The sequence below is a fragment of the Phoca vitulina genome, unplaced genomic scaffold, assembly GCF_004348235.1.
Source record: "Phoca vitulina isolate PV1807 unplaced genomic scaffold, GSC_HSeal_1.0 scaffold10, whole genome shotgun sequence".
Classification (NCBI taxonomy): Eukaryota; Metazoa; Chordata; class Mammalia; order Carnivora; family Phocidae; genus Phoca; species Phoca vitulina.
The window spans coordinates 29872811-29894505 of NW_022589713.1; the positions used below are offsets into that span (position 1 = coordinate 29872811).

General features: G+C 39.4%; 1 protein-coding gene across 1 annotated transcript in view; it reads left to right on the forward strand.

Annotated features, from left to right (window-relative positions):
- Positions 1–21695, forward strand: part of KCNH8 (potassium voltage-gated channel subfamily H member 8) — a 368898-nt gene that overhangs the window by 313766 nt on the left and 33437 nt on the right. Inside the window, exon 12 of the mRNA XM_032408779.1 lies at positions 21050–21088. Within this exon, the coding sequence (XP_032264670.1) occupies positions 21050–21088 (39 nt within the window). The remainder of the gene's footprint in view (positions 1–21049; positions 21089–21695) is intronic.

Sequence of the window (21695 nt, forward strand, 5' to 3'; positions counted from 1 at the left end):
CAAGAGTCGGACATTTAACCGACTGAGCCACCCAGGTGCCCCTCGACAGATGGACTTTTAAAACTACAGTTGTCTTTTGTACTCTCTAAGACAACCTATTTTTGAAGTGTGGAAGTGTGCTAGAGGGTGGAAGCAACCGGAAAGGAGAGAAGAAATGCAGGAAGAGAGAAAGAGCCAAACGTGCCTCAGCCTAGTGAAGTGGAAAATATTGGATCTCAACCCCCGCCTTCTTTTTATTTGATTCCTTTTTAAGGATCTGTATCTCTGATCAAATTTTTTATCCCTTTTTTTCTGTTTGCCGGAACATAAATCAGAGTGATTTTTAGACTCCAATACCTGAATTGCCTGTGGGATTACTTTCATTATCTGTTCTTTCTCTTGCATTGTTTTGTTTTGTTGTGGTCATTTGGTTCCTTCTTTTTAGCAGATGTTATACTTCTGTTTAAATGTAGATGTTGCTTATGAAAATTATTCTATTATTTTCCTCCATGCAGGTAAGGTTTTCTCTTGACAGGCAGATCAAGTTCCAACCAACCAATTTCATCCTGCCCAGAGTTCCTCTTAGGTTTTGTTCAGCTGCTCTGTTTCAGCTTTGCCCATCCTCTGGGGCTATAGCCTTCACCCTTAAGACGTGGTTTTTCTAGGATCTCCAGCTGAAAGCCTGAGATGTTTACCAAGGCCTCTCCTATTTGGTGGGGCTTAAACTCCACCCTCCATCTCCTCAGCACCGCATGGTGGCTGAAATCTCTGCTCGTCCCAGGTGCTGTTTTCTTCCGAGTCTCTTGGAACACTGCCCTGTGCATGCTCACGTGAGCAGCTGACTCATGCATCTAGGGCCACACTGACGCAGTTGACAGCTCTCTGGGCTTTTACTCCTCAAATCCCAGGTGCTTTAGTATCACCTGAACTTCATCCTCAGCCTCCTTAGCCAGGAAGATGGCTCCTTTCTGTTCTACGCTATTCCACCTCACAGGGAAATAGAATATTCCCCCCAGAAGATACTTGGGTAAATGCAGAGCACACGTTGGTGTGCCCCTCTTTTCTCAGGGACCACGACCCTTCAAGTCTTCCCTGAGCTGATTGTGCTCTGGTGCTTTCAAACAGTTATTTTATGTATTTTGTCCAGCTTTATTTTTTACTTGAGAGTTAGTTCAATATAAGCTATTTCATTACAGCTGGAACCATAAGTATCGCTTCTTTTCAGAAGGCTTATCAGCTGCATTTGTAAGGGCAAATGGGAACTGGAACTTACCCCTAAAATTTTTATTGTTTTGTTTTTCCTGATCACTTATCACTCAAAACTTCTCTCTCTTAATCTCTCTGTGTGTGTATATACATATATATACAGACACATACATCTCCAAGATCTTGGGATGCTATGCCTTCTAAAGGCTCGATAAATTTGGACCACCCTTCCCCATAATTCCATACCCTGGGGAGAAAGTCTTCTGCTCTTTCTAAGCATACTCTAACTTCTTGGCGCATTTGTATTCTGATGGTAACCTATGGTTATGAATTCTTGCTTTGCTTTGCAACTCTGCTCTGCTGTCAGACCAATGGGAAACCCAAACTCTTTCCTTAATTTCTGTGAACACACAAACAAAATATCTAATCACACAGGACGTTTAGTGGGTTGAAGCCTTTGATGATCAATGGGTTTAGAAGAAGGACATTTGCATAATGGAAACGCAAACAATATAAATGTACAGTATCTATATATCCTTATTCTTAAAAATCATGTGGCCACTGGGCCATGTTGTTCAGCTCTTTCTTATTGCTCTCATCACTCTCCTCTTCTTGCTCTCTCTTCATCTCCAAATTCCCCATTATTTCTGATACATATTAGTTTAACTCCCACTCTTTGGCTGCCTTTCGTCTTTCTGATTTTGCCTTCTGGATTCACCTTGTGCCCCTAGGAACTTATACACTATTAGGTGACACAGAACATCTGGGTAAAGTGAAGACTGATGGTCAATCCTTTTTGAAATAAAGATCATAAAAGCATTTCAAGAAATAGTCAAAATTTAGAAGGGATATGCATGTAGCTTTAGTAACATATAACTCCTAGAGCTATGATAAATTATGTAACTTGAGAATGACAGCTCATCCAATTCTCACAGGAAAATTAACTAAAATATATAATATTCTAAGTTTATGGAGAGGCTAGCTAGCATGATTTGGACCTCATGCTAATTATGCATCTTATGCACCCTGTGTTCTCTATATTTGTCTTATTTATTTATATCTCCTGCATGGCTCAAATAATGACATGGATTAATTTAGCTATTTCTGTCCATGCAGATTATGAGAAATTTGCTTCACTGCTTCGCATGGTAGACTCTATAAAATTGGCTTTTGCACAATCTCATGTGTTGTTGGTTGTGAAATTTAGTGCCTTAATATAAGAATTTTGAATCTGTGATAAAACAAATAAAATGATTGAAGAGTATCTAAAATATCTGTTTTCAAAAATTAATAATGCTAATACACTGAAAATTGAATATTGATATGGCTACATATAAATACCTATGTGCTTCTCACGTGGTAGACACTGACTGAGTGGTGGTATCGTGGTTAGAGAGCAACAAACAGCAATGGTTGTTGAAAAAGGAAAATAAATTCTTACTGAGGGGTTTATCAGTGATGAAACCTATTAAATTTTAAGTGTCTTATCTCATTTTTCCTCAATTTCTCATTGTCACGTAATCCAATCAGCTTAAAAAAATAAAGTCTCCTCCTTCAGTCTTACCACCTCTTTAGTAAAGAAAGGGGTGTTTCCCCAGTTTCTTGAGGGTCAGTGACCTCTAGGTAAAGGACTCTGAATGCCCATCTCCAGCATAACACAAGAGGCTACAGCAAAGTTCAGAGAAGCCTCCTGAGGCAGAGACAAGGGAGCCCTCTAGGATGTGCACAGTCAGCTGCTTCTTCCCACTTGGATGTATTTGATCATACTTGGGTGGTTTAAGGTGCTGACCTATAATAGCTGCTTAAAACCTCCACATTATCCTAACAACCTAGTTCCCCACAACCTACATCTACTCTCTATATAGACCCAGCACCATGCTTAAACAGTATAGTTATAAAATTGAATACATCCAAGTCTCAAATGACCCTCAAATGAAACAAATGCATATATAATCATAATTTATTGCAAAAGTTAGAGTGGTCATATGCAATAGTTAAAACATATATAAATAAACATAGTGGAATAAACAAAGTTTCATAGTAATGGAAGAGTCAACTTGCCATCACCAGCCTGTGGGGGTTGTGTGCATGCGTGTGTGTGTGTGTGTGTGTGTATGTGCACGCACATCTGTATGTGTGGAAGGTGCTGAAAGAATCTGACCATGACACATGAGAAGGGGTATCCTAAGTGGTCCTCCTGCCCCTATTCTTATTCCCTCACCACCCTCTCTCCTCAAGGCTCCAGAAGCAACCTTTCAAAATGACAAATTGGATCATCTCATTCGGTTGCTTAAAATATTTCAACGGATCCCCATGGACTGTTAATAAAATGCAGACTTCTAACCATAACTTTGAAGATCCTATGCATTCCAACAACTGCCTGCCTTTCAGATCCATCCAATGACATCTTGTTTCCAGCTCACACTCCAGGAAACTGGCCTGCTTTCCCTTCCTGCAATGGTGCTCCTCCTGCCTTACCTGACCACCTGCTCAGGAGTTTGCCTTTCCAGGTTATCCTCTGGCACATCACCTTGTTTATCTTTCTTCAGAGCATTTAGCAAGACCTGAAGTTCTTTTAATATGTATATTTGCTTGTTCATGGTCAGTTTTTCCTACCAGAATGTCTACTTTATGTGGGCTCTGTTTTATTCTAGACTACAGCCTCAGTGCCTAAGTCAGAGCCTAATGTAGAATTAACATTTAATATATATTCAATGAGTGAATGAATGAATGTCAAAAAGTTTACTTTGAGACCTGGAACTTCTGTGAAATTTTAAGAAAATGAATAAAGTCCTGAAGACAGCAGCCACATAGCCAGTAAATGGAGTTTAAAATGAAAAGTTGAGGGGCACCTGGCTGGCTCAGTCGGTAGAGCATACGACTCTTGATATTGGGGTCATGAGTTCAAGCCTCATATTGGGCATATGGTGCACTTAAAAAATAAAATAAAATAAAATGAAAAATTAAGAGAATTCAGAATTACATTCCTAAGAAGTAACAAAGCCAAAGAAAGTATCAGCAGTAATACTAGAAAGAACAAATTGAAAGAAGAGCTAAATTGGAAATGCTATTTTTCACTTCCCTTAAATTCAAGACGAGAGGTTTTCAAGAGCCATAGGAGGTATTTCAGCTGAATAATAAGGAAAAAAAAAAAAAAAAACCCTTGCAATATAGGTAAAGTAATTCCTCCAGGTAGTTTGGTATAGGAGGCTGTGTTAAGATGAAAAAGGATCTGCCTTCAAATCTAAGCTCACACACATATTTTCTATAAAAATAGATGAACAGTTATAACACTAATGCCCCCCAGAAAGTAGAGAATCAATACTTTTAACAATTAAATCATTCTAGACTGTTATTCACCTCACATTTATTGCCTAAGGTATGAGACTACAAACTTTCTGGGTGAAATGAATTTACATGTGGAAAATTCCAGGGTCTAGCAAAGCAACTGATCTATGTTTATAAAATACTTCATCAAAACGGAACACATGGGTCTGTTGCACTTAATGGTTAGCTGTGAGGTATAAGGTCTCTAATGTGTATGGTGGAATCTGGTCAAGTATATTTCATGTTCCTTAGTTAGCATTAGCTTCAGTGGTATCTGAATGTGAATTCATATTTCTATCTGGGTCTAGACCCCATGTCTTTTATATGCCGAGGTGAATCTTTATTTTGTTTAAAGTTTTCAGTAGGCAGCCCCTATCTCAAACACAAATAGCACTGGAAAAAGCATCTAATTCCCAAGTACTATTGAGATGTGTCCATTGGACCACTTGGCACTGGACAATTTCTTAAATAATTAAGCTGTACTATATCCATGAGGTTTGACTCTGTGCTTCCTCCCATAGATAAAAACAAGCCTGAATAGATCTTTCAAGTGAAGTCTGTGATTTGCCAACATCCCTTGCCGCCTATGTGACTATATTATAATTTAATTCAAGATTGTACTGAAAAGAGAGCTATTTCCAAAAGAAGGAGTTGGTTTAAATTTAGTCCCCATTTCAGACTGGAATAAGATTGGGCTACTTGGAAGCAATTTTCTTGAAAATGATTTACCAAATGGTAATAACTTAAAAAATTGTATCTGACAGCCCAGATACTTAGCTCTTCAAGAGTAGCCTGTGTGTAGGTGTGCATCTGCTAGCCCAGTCTTGGGTAATAAGAGAACATAATTAATTCTGCACCTTTTTGAGATAATTGTTCCTTGAAAATTGCATATTGAAGGACTCCCGTGTCATTTGATCATGTCAGCTTTCCTTGCTATCGTGGGAGCAACAGGTGTTTTGTCTGTCAGTTGTATATTTTAGAATACTCTCCCTACAAGATATATCTTGTAGTCAATTGTTTTACCTACCGTACACTTTTATGATGCTTCAGATGGTTTCAGATGGGATAGGAAAAGCTCAGTAAATAAGGGCCTAGAAATTCGACTTGTATCCAGTATATTTTCTAGGTTCTGAAACTTTTCTCATACTGGTCTTTCAGTGAATTCAGAAGTTGTGGCAAACATATTACCTTGAAGGAAAAGATTGCGTCTCAGGTAGTGTCCCCGGAGCCCAGCATCGTGTTTACGTTCATGGCTTTCAGTAAATGAAGATTGCTGTTGAATTTCTGGCACCTAATGAACATCTTACTTGCTCTGACTGCAGCAAAAAGACCCTCAGTGTCCTCTTTTCTTCTAGCGATTACCCAGGCTTACTGCTTCATTCCCTCCATTACTATCAGTCTTGTCCCCGTCTGTTTCCCCCTGAAAGATCTCAGGGTGGAATGGACTCCACTGGACCCATTCCTCTCTAACCTTAAAATTCTCTTTCTCCTGCCTCAGAGAGATGAAGGCTCCATACTCCTAAGAAGAAAAAAGATTATTCTTAACCTCTTCTCAAACTACAGACTGATTCTTTTTTAAATTCTTATCTTAGGACAGAGCTAGTGTGGGACTTTGGCAAAGGGGCCCAGCCTGAGGACCCTAGTAAGTTTGGGGGCAATTGAGAATAATAAGGACATTAACTGTAGCCAATAAAAATCCAACTCAAATAGAGCATCAGAAGCAGAGGAGATTTATTGTAAGGATTCGAAGTATCTTATGGGGTTAAAAAAAATACACACACGTGCACATGCACACACGTGGATCTCAGGAATTCTTATAATCAGGTCAGGATTCTCTCTACATTTCTTATTTTTCCTTTCTTCTCCATTTCTTTCTCCTTCAGTCATCACGCCGTCTGTCTTTCCTTGTCTAAATCGCAAGAAATGGTCACAGATAGCAGGTCCTCAATTCAAATGGGGAGCAGATTAAGCTGGACTCTCTTAGTTGATTCTAGATTCCTGTAGAAGGACTGAGTGGTTCAGCTCAAGTCAAGTGCCTACCCAGGTTTCATCAATTATTGTGTGTGGGAGTGTTTGTGTGAGGGGGTCAAGGATGGAGGGAGATCACACTGTAGTAATATGGTGGTTTCCATGGCAACCCATGGACTGAAGAGTTGAGATAAGGAAGATCCAGAAAAGTGGTGGGTGGTCAGAGGTAGTTGTTGGACAAATGAAGCAAAACCAGTGACTGTATGAACTGTGGGGAATCACATCATTGCAGGTTGTGCAATCATATCGCAGCAACATTTTATTAGAAAACAAATCTTATTTAAACATATATTAAAAAATAAAGACAAAGTAGAGAACACATAAAAAACTTTAAACCACCCTGAATGGGCTCTTGTTTCATCTCCTCTGGATTCTGTCCCGTGTAGCCATTTGTCAGTCAAACAGCATGAGGCCTATCCTGCAAAGAGATCAGCCACATTTTGAGGACATCTGGCTATTTCAGCTTGTGTTTGCAAGTTGAACAGTGAACATTTAGATTTTTATGCTCCTTGGGGAAAGCAGGGGTTAGCCGAGTTGAGAAAGTCAGAGGATAAAAGGCCACCTGCCATCCCATAAACAAGACAAAAAAGTCTTTCTTTCCCTACTTTCCTAGTTACTTCCATCCTGCAGGGAGCCGCAGATGTTCGGCCTGTAATAAAAGTGTCACATTTGCATATGCGCGCGTGCACACACACACACACACACACATACACACAAAGGCAGGACTCGACTTATGCACATTCCTTGAGAATGAAAAACTACCTGTATCCACCAGGAATCCTCCACCCTGCCCCACTGTTACCCCAGGTCCTCCATTCCCCACTGCACTTTTGATGGGTGTTTTAACCACTGTAGAAGCCCAGAGCCTGCCCCCAAATTCTGCTGTAGGCTCTGGTAACAGAGCCCACTCTCTTGACAAGGCTCCGTGAAGTGAAGATGGTGTTGATGCTGCTGATGGTATAAGAGCTCCTGTGAACCAAGCTGTATGCTCAGCACTTTACAAACACTGCCTTCTGTTAACTCTCACAGTATTCTTGGAGTTAAGTTGCTAAGTTCATGTACTAGATAAGAAGACTAGTTATAAAGACGAGAGAGGTAAAAACTGGTCCAATCCTTCAGCAAGTAAGCAAGGGAGGTCAGGAACTGCAACTTCAGTCCCACACCACCTGAATCCTAAACCCAATGGAAACGTAGTGTAAGTTTATCCATCAAAACAAAGTTATACATTTTTCCTCTGTCCCTTAGTCCTATGAGCAGTGAATGCCAGCTATGTTTTAGGTTAATGGAGCATTCATGGGAAACATGTTTCCATGGGAAAACAAGCTTCACATGAAAGAGAAAATGAACCATTTTTTGATAATTCTTCAAACTGTACACTTTTTATTTGTGCATGTTTTTGTATATGTTATACTTTCATGAGAAAGTTTTAAAAAGATGTATTTTAAAAAATAAATCATTGAAGAACTCAAATTATCAGTGGAGAACTCAGTTGTATACATATAAGTTGTTTGAGAGCCATAACTATATTTTATTCGTGTTTCTATCATTTTCCTAGTAAAACTGCTGGTACAAAGTATGTGCTTGATGAATGCTGATCGGAATTTAATTCATTCACACACACACACATAACACACACACACATATGTTTCCATATCACAGAATAATAAAATGTTAGGGCTGGAAGTGACCTTAAGTGCCATCTATTAAAACTCAGTTTTTCCTTTGATTACAAGTGACTTAAAGGGAAGAGCAAAGAAAATTTATTCATTCAGAGAACTAAAAATCCAGTCATTGGTTAGGTATATAACTTAAGTGAATTATATACCTAAATGAGTTAGAATATTCCCTTTGCACAAAGTAGACCTTTACTTTGGGATGAAGTCTTCCATCAACTATTCCAAGTTTGTGTTTCAAATAAGATTCAGTCAAAAAATCAAAATGTTTCTCAACAGGTTTTATTTTCTCTTGTCGACTGCATATTTAGTAGCACATCTGCTGACGAGGAAAGGGTGTTAATGTTTATTAAGTATGTATTAGGAGCAAGCAAGTTTGTTTACATTACCTCCTTTCATTTAACGTTTAATCCTGGTGTCACCCCTGAATCCTTGCTTAACAGATGAAGGAACTGGCTGTCCCAGCAGTTCCTGCCTGAGATTACAGAATTAGTGAAAGAATCAAATAGTATAAAATTGAGTCAAATGCTGGTATTCTGAATCCCAGCCTAGTACATTTGTCCACTAAAGCACTCTGCTACAAATCAGAACATAATTCCCCTAAAAGAGTTGGTTTCCTTCAGGCATCCTGACTTACAGCAGTAGCTATACTGAATTTCCAGAATAACATTCACTTTAATCTTCTTAACCTTAATGCTATTACTCGTCATGTTTCATCAAAAACCCACTGTGCCTAAATGTTTCAAGAAAGACATGTCCTTAACAAGAGGATGAGTAAGACGACAGAACTATTGTAGCTTGGCCATCCAACTTGTCCTTTCACTTAGTATTTGTGCTTTCATTTGCTCATAAATCCATCCACCTATTAATAACCCTGTGGTCACTGACTAGCTCTGGGAAAATGTCTTCCCATTCAAGTACATGTTTTTCAGCCTTCTATACATGTAATTGTTCTTCATCTTTCCTTTGTTCCATGTTTGAGAGTAAATCTGTGAAATCTCTACTCCACGATCATTTCAGATGTACAAAATAGTATTTCCATTCTTTTCAGATTCAGTTTCATCCTTGTAAGAAGTTGGAGGCCTTCTTATTAATTGAAATAAAATGTTCTCAGCACTTCCTTTATGTGCATATACACACAGTGATGGAGAGGTTATGGAGAAGGATTAAGAATATAGGTGAAAGGGGTGCCTGGGTGGCTCCGTCGGTTGAGCATCCAACTCTTGATTTCAGCTCAGGTCATGATCTCAGGGTTGTGAGATCAAGCCCCACATCGGGCTCTGTGCTGGGCATGGAGCCTGCTTGGGATTCTCTCTCTCCCTCTGCCCCTCCTCTCACCTTTCTCTCTCTCTCTCCCCCTCTAGCTACAACAACAAAAAGAATTCAGGTGAAAGAAGCAATATTTTTAACATTTCTCAATCAATCTGCAAATACTTTACCTCTGTATGTTAGGATTTTTTTGAAAACAATTTTATTCTGTTCTTTTCATTCAAGGATTGGATCCTTGGAGTCTTGTTAGAATAATCCTGAATGTTTTACTACAGTATATATTTCACTGTTTGCACTCTGCTAGTCTAATAATATTTCACCGGTCATCCTTGGGCATGTACACCATCACTTCAGTTAGCCCTTTAATCCTAAAGCCAAGCTCAACTGATAAAACATAGAGTCAGTGGGTGGTATAATTAAAACTGTTCTAAATGAGCTAAGTTGGTAGAAATTAAATTAAAATTAAAAACAAATTACAGAATCCCAGGATAAACATCTCTAATAGTGCTTTTCCCGTGAAGTTCCCCAAAAGGGTGTAGACAGCAGAGACGATGACATATGGTAGAAACAGTCTGCTCACACCACAGCACAGGCCGTGCTCAGCAGGCAGATCTGGAGGCCTCCGGTTCATCACATGGGAGGCGTCTATTTGCTCGCCATTTAAACCCAGCATCCTGGGATGCCAACGGAGCGGTGGCTTTGACTGAAGGAAACAGTCGTCAAGTAGTCAGAAATCGGAAGCAAACAAGATGCCAGGGTGGAGGGGGGGAATGGAAGTATCTCAAGATTATGAACTGGCAGGCCAGCACGGGGTACTAATGACAACTCTATAAGGGTGGAGGGATCCATGGAGATGGAGAGATGTGAAATGAATTGGGATTTAAAGGATTTGGTTTCCATGTCATTGAGGAAAATGATTAAGGAAAAATTCTGAGATGAACATCTGCAAGATGCTGAGCTTTTAGTGATGTGGTAATCCCACTTATATGTTCCACCCGGAAGATTAAGTTCTCTAAAAGCGGAGCATATGGTCACCGATCTGTGACACTGCGTTTTGCCAGGATTCATAAACAGTCCCGGGTCTGACTAGGGCTAACGAAGCATATTTAAATTCCAGGTTGTACAGTTTACGTTTTTTCCTTTTATTAGTCACACTTCCGTCTTGATGGGACAAAATGTTATCATGATATGTGGGGAAAAGACCGGAAAACCAAAACAGGATTCTGTCAAAAAGAGCAATGAATACGAGGCATTAGACTCAATACGTATAGAAGTTGTATGACTTGGAGCAAGTTGCTTGCCTTCTGCGGGCCTCCGGTTCCTCATCTCCGGACTAAATGGTCGCTAAGAAACCGTCAGTTGAGTCAAGCTAACTGCTTCAACAAACAACCCCAAGTCTCAGTAACTTGATACAATAAGTAGAATAAACGATTTATGCAGTTATTCGTATCACAGTGTACAGGTGGCAGCTTCTCACCTGATGACTAGGAATCCAGGCTTCCCCTATTTGGTGGCGCCATCACCCTCCAGGCCTGACGCCTTCACCAGACACTTTGTATCCAGCCAGCCAACCAGTTAAGAGACAGAGGGTGGCGGCGGCCTTTGTATTCCTGGGGGGCCAGCCCCAGAAACGGCACGGTGCTCTTCTGCTCACATCCCATTGGCCAGAATGCGTCATGTGGTTCAGGCTCTGCGCGCGCAGCCCGGGAAATCTCACCCAGCACGTGTCCGCTGGGATGCATCCGCCCGGTGAACAGCTCACCGGTTAGTGAACGATTAACCAGGCTGAACCATGGGCCCTTCTAGTAGGACCTTTCCATTATTTTTTTATTCCAGCTCAAGAAAACTTTTAAACATTGAGAAAGGTGTGCAACCAAATTAAATGATTTGTTTTTGCTCTCTGTATGTGTTTTATTTTACTACTGTGTTTTTGTTTTGCCTTAAAATGAGAATGTCTTCTTCAGGAAACACAGAATGGGCACACATGATATCACTTAGTAATTTGAGGAAAACGTGAGGAGCGGCAGATGAATGCAGCTTGCTGGACATATGAGTGTTCCATCGTTTTATGAAAGCCTAGCCTATAGGAATATATATCTGCCAAATTCATTAATAAATAGGAGGGTAGTCATACCTTAAAATATTTTTTTTTCAGTTTTTCTAAATAATTTACCACAGAATCACTTTAATGGTACTTCTCCAAGTAAAAGTGTTTATTTAAAAAATCGGAATGAGGGGAGCTTGGGTGGCTCAGTCGTTAAGCGTCTGCCTTTGGCTCAGGTCTTGATCCCAGGATCCTGGGATCGCACCCTGCCATCGGGCTCTCTGCTCAGGTGGAAGCCTGCTTCTCCCTCTCCCACTCCCCCTGCTTGTGTTCCCTCTCTCGCTGTGTCTCTCTGTCAAATAAATAAATAAAATCTTTTTAAAAATTAAAATTCTGAATGAATTAACAAAAAAGCAAAAGAGGAGGAGATGCTTAAAGTCAGTGGTTTAGAGCCAGGGGCAGGTAGAAGTTACACCTCCTGAAGATCTAATGGAAATTAGTAGGAAAAATATGACACCCACTGTGGGACTCCAAATGACTTATTTTGGAAGCATCTATATTACCTAAAAGTAGTATGCCTTCAGTCCAACTAAGGCCAAAATTATTCCTTCAAAGAATCCAACATGCCAGCTTCCCGCAATCCCCGAAGACACAACTTCACAAGCACAGCCTGATCCAGGAGATTGGAAACTTGAAGGGCCAGAATTGCTTTGCACAAACTCATGTAAATACTTGTGAAAGCATCGTCCTTCCAGTAAAGTCACTGGTGCATATTTTGCAATCATGAAAATAATCACCTTAAAAAAAATTTAATAAAACGTGGAGAGAAAAGTTTGTTCTGAAGAGAATTATCTCTACAGATTTCATGTGTGTAACTAGAAGAATGATGTCTTTGTATGAACCTATAAGTAACTGACTTAGCTCTAAAGTTTAGAATGCCTCACTCTAAGAAGTTACGCCGATTCTAAATGGATCTGCTTTATTCATTGTTCACATTTTTATGAAGAGGAATTCCACAGTCGATACTGCTGTGATTTTGTCCAAACTTGGAAATGGCCATTCTGTAACTAAGCTGTCACATGATAACGCTAAAATCTCATCCACATAGTGTAATTTCAGGAAAGAGGTCATTACCTCACCTCTCCCCACAAACCTCTCCCCTAAATCCCTCACTTTTTAAAAAAGATTTTATTTATTTATTTGCCAGAGAGAGAGAAAGAGACCACAAGCAGGGGGAGCGGCAGGCAGAGGGAGAAGCAGGCTCCCCGCTGAGCAGGGAGCCCGATGTGGGACTGGATTTCAAAACCCTAGAGTCATGACCTGAGCCGAAGGTAGATGCTTAACCGACGGAGCCACCCAGGTGTCCCCCTCACTGTTTATTTTTACAGGTTAAGGAAAAGTCTATCCTGGGATGAAAACTCAGGCTCAAAATACAAATTTAATAAGAAAAGAAATAAAAAAGACACACCACTATATAAATACTGGGGAATGATTCCTTCACAGACTTTGGGTGAGGACGTTATTAGGAGAGACCAGAGAAGGAAACAAGATATATCAGGCACATTTGATCTATGACAATTGTTGTTCTGGAGACTTCTTGGATCACCACTGGGGGAGCAAAAATGCCAACTCAGACACATTTCTTCCTAAATTTCAGTGGTTTGTACTCCTATTGTGAATTCTCACAAAGACTGTTTTCAGTCGATATATAATTAGTCAGTAATATCTTCCTTACAGTGCTCCATGCATCACCTTTGAGTACAACAAAATGGTAACCTAAGAAGCTTGGCCTTCATCTACTAACTGTGAGAGTTTCTTCTTCACCTAGAAATTGTTGAATATTTGGTAGAAGTGTAAATGCTGTGAAACACAATATTCTTCATGCTTAAGTTTCACAGTGCTTTAATTAAAAAAGATATGCATTTGGGGGCTCCTGGGTGGTGCAGTATTTAAGCATCCTTCTTGGTTTTGGCTTAGGTCTGTTCTCATGGTCATGGGACTGAGCCCCACGTCCGGCTCCATGCTCAGTGTAGAGTCTGCTTGAGATTTTCTTTCTCCCTCTCCCTCTTCCCCTCCTGCTCATGCTCTCTCTTTAGAATAAATAAATAAATCTTAAAAAAAAAAAAAAAAAAGGATATGCATTTGGTCATGTGGAAGCTGCCTATGGCCCCTCTATCATGGTCCCATATAGGCTTCTTCTTTTCTCTGGCTAAGTGAGCTTAATTAAGGCACTGTGGTTTAAATAAGCAGAGTAGCTCATTGCGGTTTGCTGGTACAAACTATTTTCAACATATAGGGCTGTTCACCTTTTTTGTTACAGTGTATAATTGACAGTGAGCTTCCTTGGCAGCAAATTAGGCATTTCACATTAGCTTTAGAAGTGCCACTGGGAGTTATGATGCGAAAACTTCTCATACCAAATTGAGCATCTTCCTTCACCCACCTGGTTTGGAACCAAAGTACTCAGCGTGTATCCCGAAACTCTTATGAAACCAGCTATTGTGTTTCCTTACAATTACATAGTAGCTGATTTTACAAGCTAACCAAGGAGCTATTGTACCCTAATCAGAAGCAGGTCATTGGGGGGCATGGAATCTCAGCTCAATATAATGAGTTTAAACTGCAAATTCTTTTTAGCACTGATTAACTGCTGAACTCCCAAATCATGGAGTTGGTACATAGCTCCTGAAGCCTGAAACCTTTAAAACCCTATGTCAGTGTGGAGAAATTTCTAGTTTTCTCACATAATGGTATGTATTTTTGTCCTTTGCCTTTCTAGAATGATATGAACCACATATTTATAAGTAACTCTCTCTCCCTCAAAATCATCCTGCATTTTCCAAGTTCTTGAATAAGTATTAAGAGACTCTTTGGGTTTTCTTTTAATCCCAAAGCTTTGTAATTCATACATTTGAATTTAGAGATAGGAAGTTAAAATCATGCTTGAGTTAATTTGCATACATTATCAGTGTCTTGACTGTATGGACGATTTGAAAGTGCTTTATTTTGTTTAAGTGAAGCAGATGAAAGTGTTGAGAGAGAAAAGAATAGAATACCAAGTCATTACTTTATGCAAAGTATTCCACCTAGTGTTGCACAAAGAAGATTTCCGTGGCATGGGATGATAGCCCTCTGCTAGGAGAGCAATGTAGGGAAACTCATGTTTAACAATTTCATGGTCTCTTTATTAAGGAGTCCTACATATATATTAGTTTCAGTTAGACAAATCCATCTGTGTGAGTGTTTGGATATCCATTGCTAAAAACGCCCTTTTTCCCATTAACCCAATTCAAAGAAAACTTTTCTTCATAATCAATATATCAATAATAACATAACTAACATTTATTAACAGGAATTAATTACTTTTTATGCCAGACACTGGACCAAGACTTAACAAATGCAACAATGTGAGGACTTTTTTCACGATAAGTCCCTTGTGTATCATAAAGTTGAAGCCGTAAGAGACTTACATTGCTCGGCGGGCTCCAAATGCTTTCACTCCCTAGAGAAACGAGATGGCTGGAAGGCATGGCACCACCTAGCGGTCAGCTCTGACAGGAACGTTGGGCATTATGACCAGAGGGGAAGCAGGAAGGGAAGTGTGAACCGAAGGGATCCAGAGTTTCAGTGAGAGCATTGAGAGAGCACCTTCATTATTGCTAATGGAATAGAAAGGGAGGGGTAATTTTAAAAAGTCTTACTGTAGTTTATCAACACATAAGCTTTAAGGTTCTTGAAAACACAAAAGAATAATTATTTTTAAAAAATTACAGTTGACTCTTGAACAGCACAGGTTTCAATTGCATGAATCTACTTATATGTGGATTTTTTTTGATAAATACAGTACTGTAAACATATTTTCTCTCATGATTTTCTTAATAACATTTTCTTCTCTCTAGCTTACTTTATTGTAAGAATACAGTATATAATATTTTATAACATACAAAATGTGTATTAATCAACAGTTTATGTATTTGTAAGGGTTCTGGTCAGTAGTAGGTTATTAGTAGTTAAGTTTTTGGGGAGTCAAAAGTTTTAAACGATTTTCCACTGGGGGTAGGGGTGGTCGGCACTCCTAACACCCAATGCTGTTCAAGGGTCAACTGTACTTTGGGTGCTATACATTTCTCTTAATGTCCGATGTGGCCAACAGGGTCTCCAAGATTTGTTCAGTTTACATTTATATATCTCATTTAATCCTCAAAACAACTTTAAATATTATCATCATTTTTTACAATTATTTATTTATCTGAGAGAGAGTGCACGCACTCGAGAGAGTGAGAGAGAGAGAGAGAGAGAGAGAGGTGGGGGAGGGGCAGAGAGAGTCTTAAGCCGACTGAGCTGAGCTCAGAGCCCGACGGAGCCCTGACTCGGGGCTCAATCTCATAACCCTGAGATCAGGGTCTGAGCTGAAACAAAGTCAGATGTCCAACGAACTGTGCCACCCAGGCACCCCATCATCATTTTTCAGAGGAAGAATGAGAAATAAAATTCTTTAGGGTTAAACCATTAAAATTCACCGAATTATTTGTTACCTCATCATTACCTATTTATCCCAATTACTATGCTTCCCAAGGTCACATAGCTAATAAGTGAAAAGACTAGGAAAATCCCAGCTCTTAGCCACTATGCTATACTATCTCCTGAATGGGTCCTCTCCACCCCACCCCCGACACACAGACCTTTTATCATAATACACAGCGAAGAAGAGTTTTTGTGGTGTTTCCTATACCATAGTCTCAGTGGTTGAGCTCTCCAGAACTAGAAAATAAACTCTAAATTCACATCTCGGTTATTTGATATGTGCTTTCTGCATCAGAAGTGACAGTATTTATGTAGAGGAAAAGAAGTCTCCTCTAAGTCTTAATAGTTTGTCTTGACCTCAAGGATCAGGGTGAAATTAGAAAAGTTCAAAATCATCAGTTTTTTAATTAAAATCTCATTTCTGTTTCTAAGTTATACAACAAGCAAGGAAACATATTAGCTACTGTATTACCCACTTAGGGTTTCAGACCAGCTTCAAAAATGTCTTCTTTAGATTAGATGGTAGTGAACTCCTAGACTTTTTTTTAGTTGAAAACGAGTGCCCCCTTATTCAAAGCCTATTCTTTCTCCAGAGCTTTCCAATTCCTCTTTCTGTCTTCCACCTGCCTTTGGTGTCATTTACTATTTCTTGGTACCTCCACTTAAGTCTACAAGAGAAAGAAGCAGAAATAAAAGTGAGACTTATTGACTTGCTACTTGCCATATCATATGACAATTATTTATGGTTTTGTAAAAATGGGCCTTTTAACGATGTGAGTTACTGAGTTATGTGGGAGTATCCTCCATTCATACTCTATTTATCCCAAACAGCCACCAGTACTGGTAATGTTGTTGTCCAGAGAACAAGATAAAATATGTGATGATTCCTTTTTCTGAATGAGGACACATGTTCCTTCAATCTGCTTTGTGATTTAATCAGTGTGGCATTATTAACAAAGCAGAGGATATCATGAATCACTCAGAAAGAAGAGCCTTGTAATTTGCATCTCATTTCCCAATTGAGCAATCAGCTGTAGATAACATTCCTACCAGAGCACTTTAGTGTCTTAGGAGATTCCAGAGTTGAGAGGACATTTGCAGACTCACACAGGGGCTTGTAATTCCGACCTGCAAACCAAGTAAACCATGAGAATACCTTCCTTGGGCCACTGGTCCACTGGGTTACAGTTTAGGATTCCTAAGTCTCTGTGGTGGGTTCCATTCCCATTTGCTTCCTTCCTACCCCCTAGTAGTTAACTTCTTGGTGGTTCAGTCTCTTGAAAAGACCTTGAGAGTAAGGAAAGCTTATCGGCAATGCCTCACTATTACTGAAAAACCAATCAGCTTCTAAAGGTGAGGCGTTAGCATCCCATGAAATCCCAAACCTTATCGTCATAGTACCGTGTGTCAGAATTCAGAGACACTTTAATCCGTGGGCAGAAATAGGTGAAACAAATCAAAGAGCTTGTAGCCCAGCTCAAAGAAAATCCTAAAAGCAAGAAAATTTACTACTGGGGAGTTTAGGAACTTAAGAAAAAAATAAGTTGAATGGCCAAGGTTAGGTATGAGCCTTTGAAAGCTCTTCTAGAATGTCTTCATTCAGTAACATAGACAACATTAAAGAATACAGTGGCATTTTTTACATCTATAATCACCATTAATTTTAGTACATTTGATTTCTCTTTGCAGTTCAAGCTCAATAGTAGAATTTTGAGACCTTCCTTACACAGTTCTTTTTTAAAAAGGACATTGTGAATTTGTTTTGCTTTTTTGTAGCAGATTGTCTGAGTAATAAGAGACCATTTTCCTTCTTCTGGTTCTCCATGCCAGGGAGCAGTGTTTTTTCGATGTAAGGGTCCTCCCTCTTAGTTCCCACTGGACTTACAGAGTGATAGAGTAAGTTAAGTGGTTAGGACCGGGGAATAAAAGAGGAAGAGAATTTATGCAGAAACGTTTTAAACCAACTCTGTATAGCTGAGAATGTGTTTCTTTCCTAGTCCACAAGGTTATAAAGCCTTACCTCATTTGTGATAACCTTGTGCCAAGACATGCCCCCGGTCTTTCTTGCCCACACTTGGCTGCTTCTGTCCTGGCAAACTGAAGGTACAATTCTAAGATCTGAGTGGGTTGACCCTCAGCCTTCTTTATTTCTCTCAAGACTTTATTGCAATGACCTTCATTCCTTGTTTTATGTCTGATTTAGAACATTTTATCATCCCAACCTGTATTACTTCAGTCTTTTTTTTTAATCATCCCCATTAGAGATTACCAGCAGTTCTGTTGTCTAAAAGTTTTAAAAATTTCATGTGGGAGGGACTCAAATTGGATAAGACTGTCTTCCTCAAAACATCCAAAACCTTTTGAGTCTTCCAGTTACTGGAACAAGAAATGAGATCTATAAACATTATCTATTCAAAGGTTGTATTGTGCATTTTTTTTCCATGGGGGTAGAATGTCAAGAATACATCATTTTTCTGTAGAGATCTGTAACTCAGAAAAGGCTAACAAGGTGCTTGGGTAACTTAATATCATGAGATTTGGTTATCTGCTTTGTGGCAGTTATCAAACCTTATGCTAGATTCAATTCCACAATATGTCAGGCATTTAGTCTTTCAGTTCAAGTAACAGCATGAACTGCTGGAGGAGGCACCTGAGACAACTTCCGATTCTGTGCAAGGAACACAGACAGTCAGGGCACCTGGCGTCTGGTAGGGTTCTGCCAGAACTCTAACCTGATGCATGGATTGGGCAAGTCACCTCATCTCCCTGGATGGCAATTTCCACATGTCTAGGCAGAGTTGGACTAACTCAGTGGTTTCAACCTTGACCTGGGGACCTGGTCCTACCTACCACCAACTGTAAGAGACTCTCTGGAGTTGGTGCTCTGGAATCTGCTTTACTTAGGAATGCTTCTCAAACATTCTACTGTCTCCCAGGTTACAAATCATTGTAGCAGACACTCTTTAGGGTGACTTCTAGCTTTAAAATACTGGGTTTCCATTAAACTAATATTCTCTGCAATTGGCAGAATCTGGATCAGCATGAACTGTTGGTCAATAGAATGAATATATCATAGTACTCTTTTAAAATACATGTGCTTAATGCCATATGCAAATGAAATGACTTAATCAGAGAGCCTATCACAGTAGTGCTGGTTATATGATGGATACTTCTTACCTCTAGGATTGCGATGAAAATTGGTGGACATAATGGCTGGGAGCATTTTTCAGGATGCTTGTCACATAGTGAACGCTTAATGAATTAGTAGGTGATAGAATGATAATAGCAGTGATGTTGGTTATGAGATCAAAGTATGCCCCACGGGCCACCAACATCAGTATTGCCTGGGAGGTCATTAGAAATAGAGAGTCTCAGGCTCTACCCCAGACCTCCTGAACCAGAACCTGCATTTTATAATGAAGTCCCCAGGTGATTTGTGTGCACATAAAAGTTTGAGAAGCACTGATACAGAAAAACAACCTTGGGATTCAGCAACTTGACAGAAGTCATGCTACCAGTAAGTAAACCAGGGAGCGAGGAGTCACACCCAAATCAAAAGACGCTGAGACCAGTTTCTTTTTCCTACACCTCAGAGGGCACCTCTGACCTGAAGCTGTTCAGGCTTCCTAAATCCCATAGGGCTATTCGTTCTCTCATCCAGGCTGTAACTGAAAGGCTTTTTAAAACACATTTTTGTGTCTACCACAGTAGCAACAGCACTATAATTTTGGTTTTCACATTTTTAATTATTCAGTTGTTTTATTTGTAACTATTTAGGGAATTATTACAAAACTTATGTCTACAATGCTTCTGATTAATGCATATTTAGGCAACTAAGCAGATGTAGAATGGGTTGACTTCTTTGATAAAATTAAACATTGATGAAACATGTATTTGCACAGCAATAATGATGCCAGCATTTGTATAAATAATAACACATCTATTTCCCTAATCATCTAGGAGAAAAAAAACAACAACAGTGAGAGTTGACAGAATTACCAAATATGTCTCACTTCCTAGGCAGATCATTTTTGAGTGTAAAGTTTTTTTTTTAATGTGAATAAAGTTATGCTAATTTATAGCATCTATTTACCACTTTAAAATGAAAGAAGTGTCTTTGCGCAAAAAACAATGAAGATGAGACCTGAAGCATGTTTCCAGGATATATCATAAGTTCCAGAGCTTCTTTGTCCAGCATGGAAAGCTGCATGTTTTATAATGGACTCCTCCACAGTACTGTAGTTTGATTTTATATAAGATGTAGTCTGAAACCCAGCTGAAGTAATTCTACAACACATATTTGTTTTTCACCTTTTAGCATCTCTGATATTGGGGACTCTCTTATCATTGATGGCATGTCCCAATTTGATTGGCAGGATTTTTTTTCTTTTTGTAATCAATGGAATCTTAAATTTGATCAAACAGGAGATCAGGATCCCCAGTGAACTTAATTGTAGTCCACAAGAAACATCATGGTGAGGAAAACAAATGGGACAGAAAGGAGACATCACCCCCACCCATATTCAAATAAGAAGGGGAGGTGAACAGATGGAAAGAAATTAGATTAAATAAGAAAAGATTCCATGGGTTTCTGTTTTCACAGAGCCAGAGAGAAAAATCACAGAAGACGTGAGAATTTAGCAGAAGGGCAGGAAAGAGGAAAAAGGGAGATGGAAAACAAAAGGGGAGCGAATAAAGCATCAAGATGGAAAATATAGCCAATACGTCCACTCTTTCAATCATTATTTCCTAGGTGTGACATTCAATTTGCTGCTCCCTTTTCTTAGTCTGCACACTGGTCAATAGAGCTCCCAGAAGCTGGGCTGAGGGAGGCTATTTCTGCATCTTTTAGGAGGTGTTTTTCCTTCTGGCCCATCCAGGTGGATCCATCATCCCCCACACTTTCTCTCCCCTGTTTCCTACATTTTACCCAGTCCCAAACCACCTGGAAAGGCTTAAATGATCCTCACGACTTCTGTTTGTTTGTTTGTTTTTTCAGGTGATATCAAGATTATCAAACAAATCTACGGTCTCACAGGTATGGCTTTTTCCAAAGAGCAGAACATTTATCTAAAATCTGTAGGATTTCCAATAAATCTGCCTCCCACTTCAGGGTCTTATGTATTTATTTTCTAATTTCCCTGATACACTTCCCAATGAAATGTATTGATTGACTTTCTGGAGTTTGGAACAGAGAAGTATTGAAACTCATCTCTCTATTTAAGGGTTATATTGTCATTGAAAAGTAGTTGTCACCAGAACCTGCCAAAAGTAGTAAGATCCTGAGGTATTGATCTTGGAAGTACATTTATTATGTTTAAAATTAGTAGCCAAATGTTTTCTTATAGGCTTCCAACTGATGGTGCAACATGAGTATCCATGACATATATAAAAAGAAATGGTTCAGAGATATTCTGGAAGTGGTTTCACTTGAACACTTATGGCAGTTCCAACTTCTAAGAATCCTCCAATTCCACAGAAAATTTTCCCAAGAAACAGTGATTTATCAGATTTATTACCTAGACTTGTACTACCAATAATCCTGTGACAGGAACCCTATGAAAAGCTCCTTGCCTTACTCAGTACTCTCCTTGAAGCAGAACCCAACACCTTTCACACACGTGTATACACACAGACACACATAC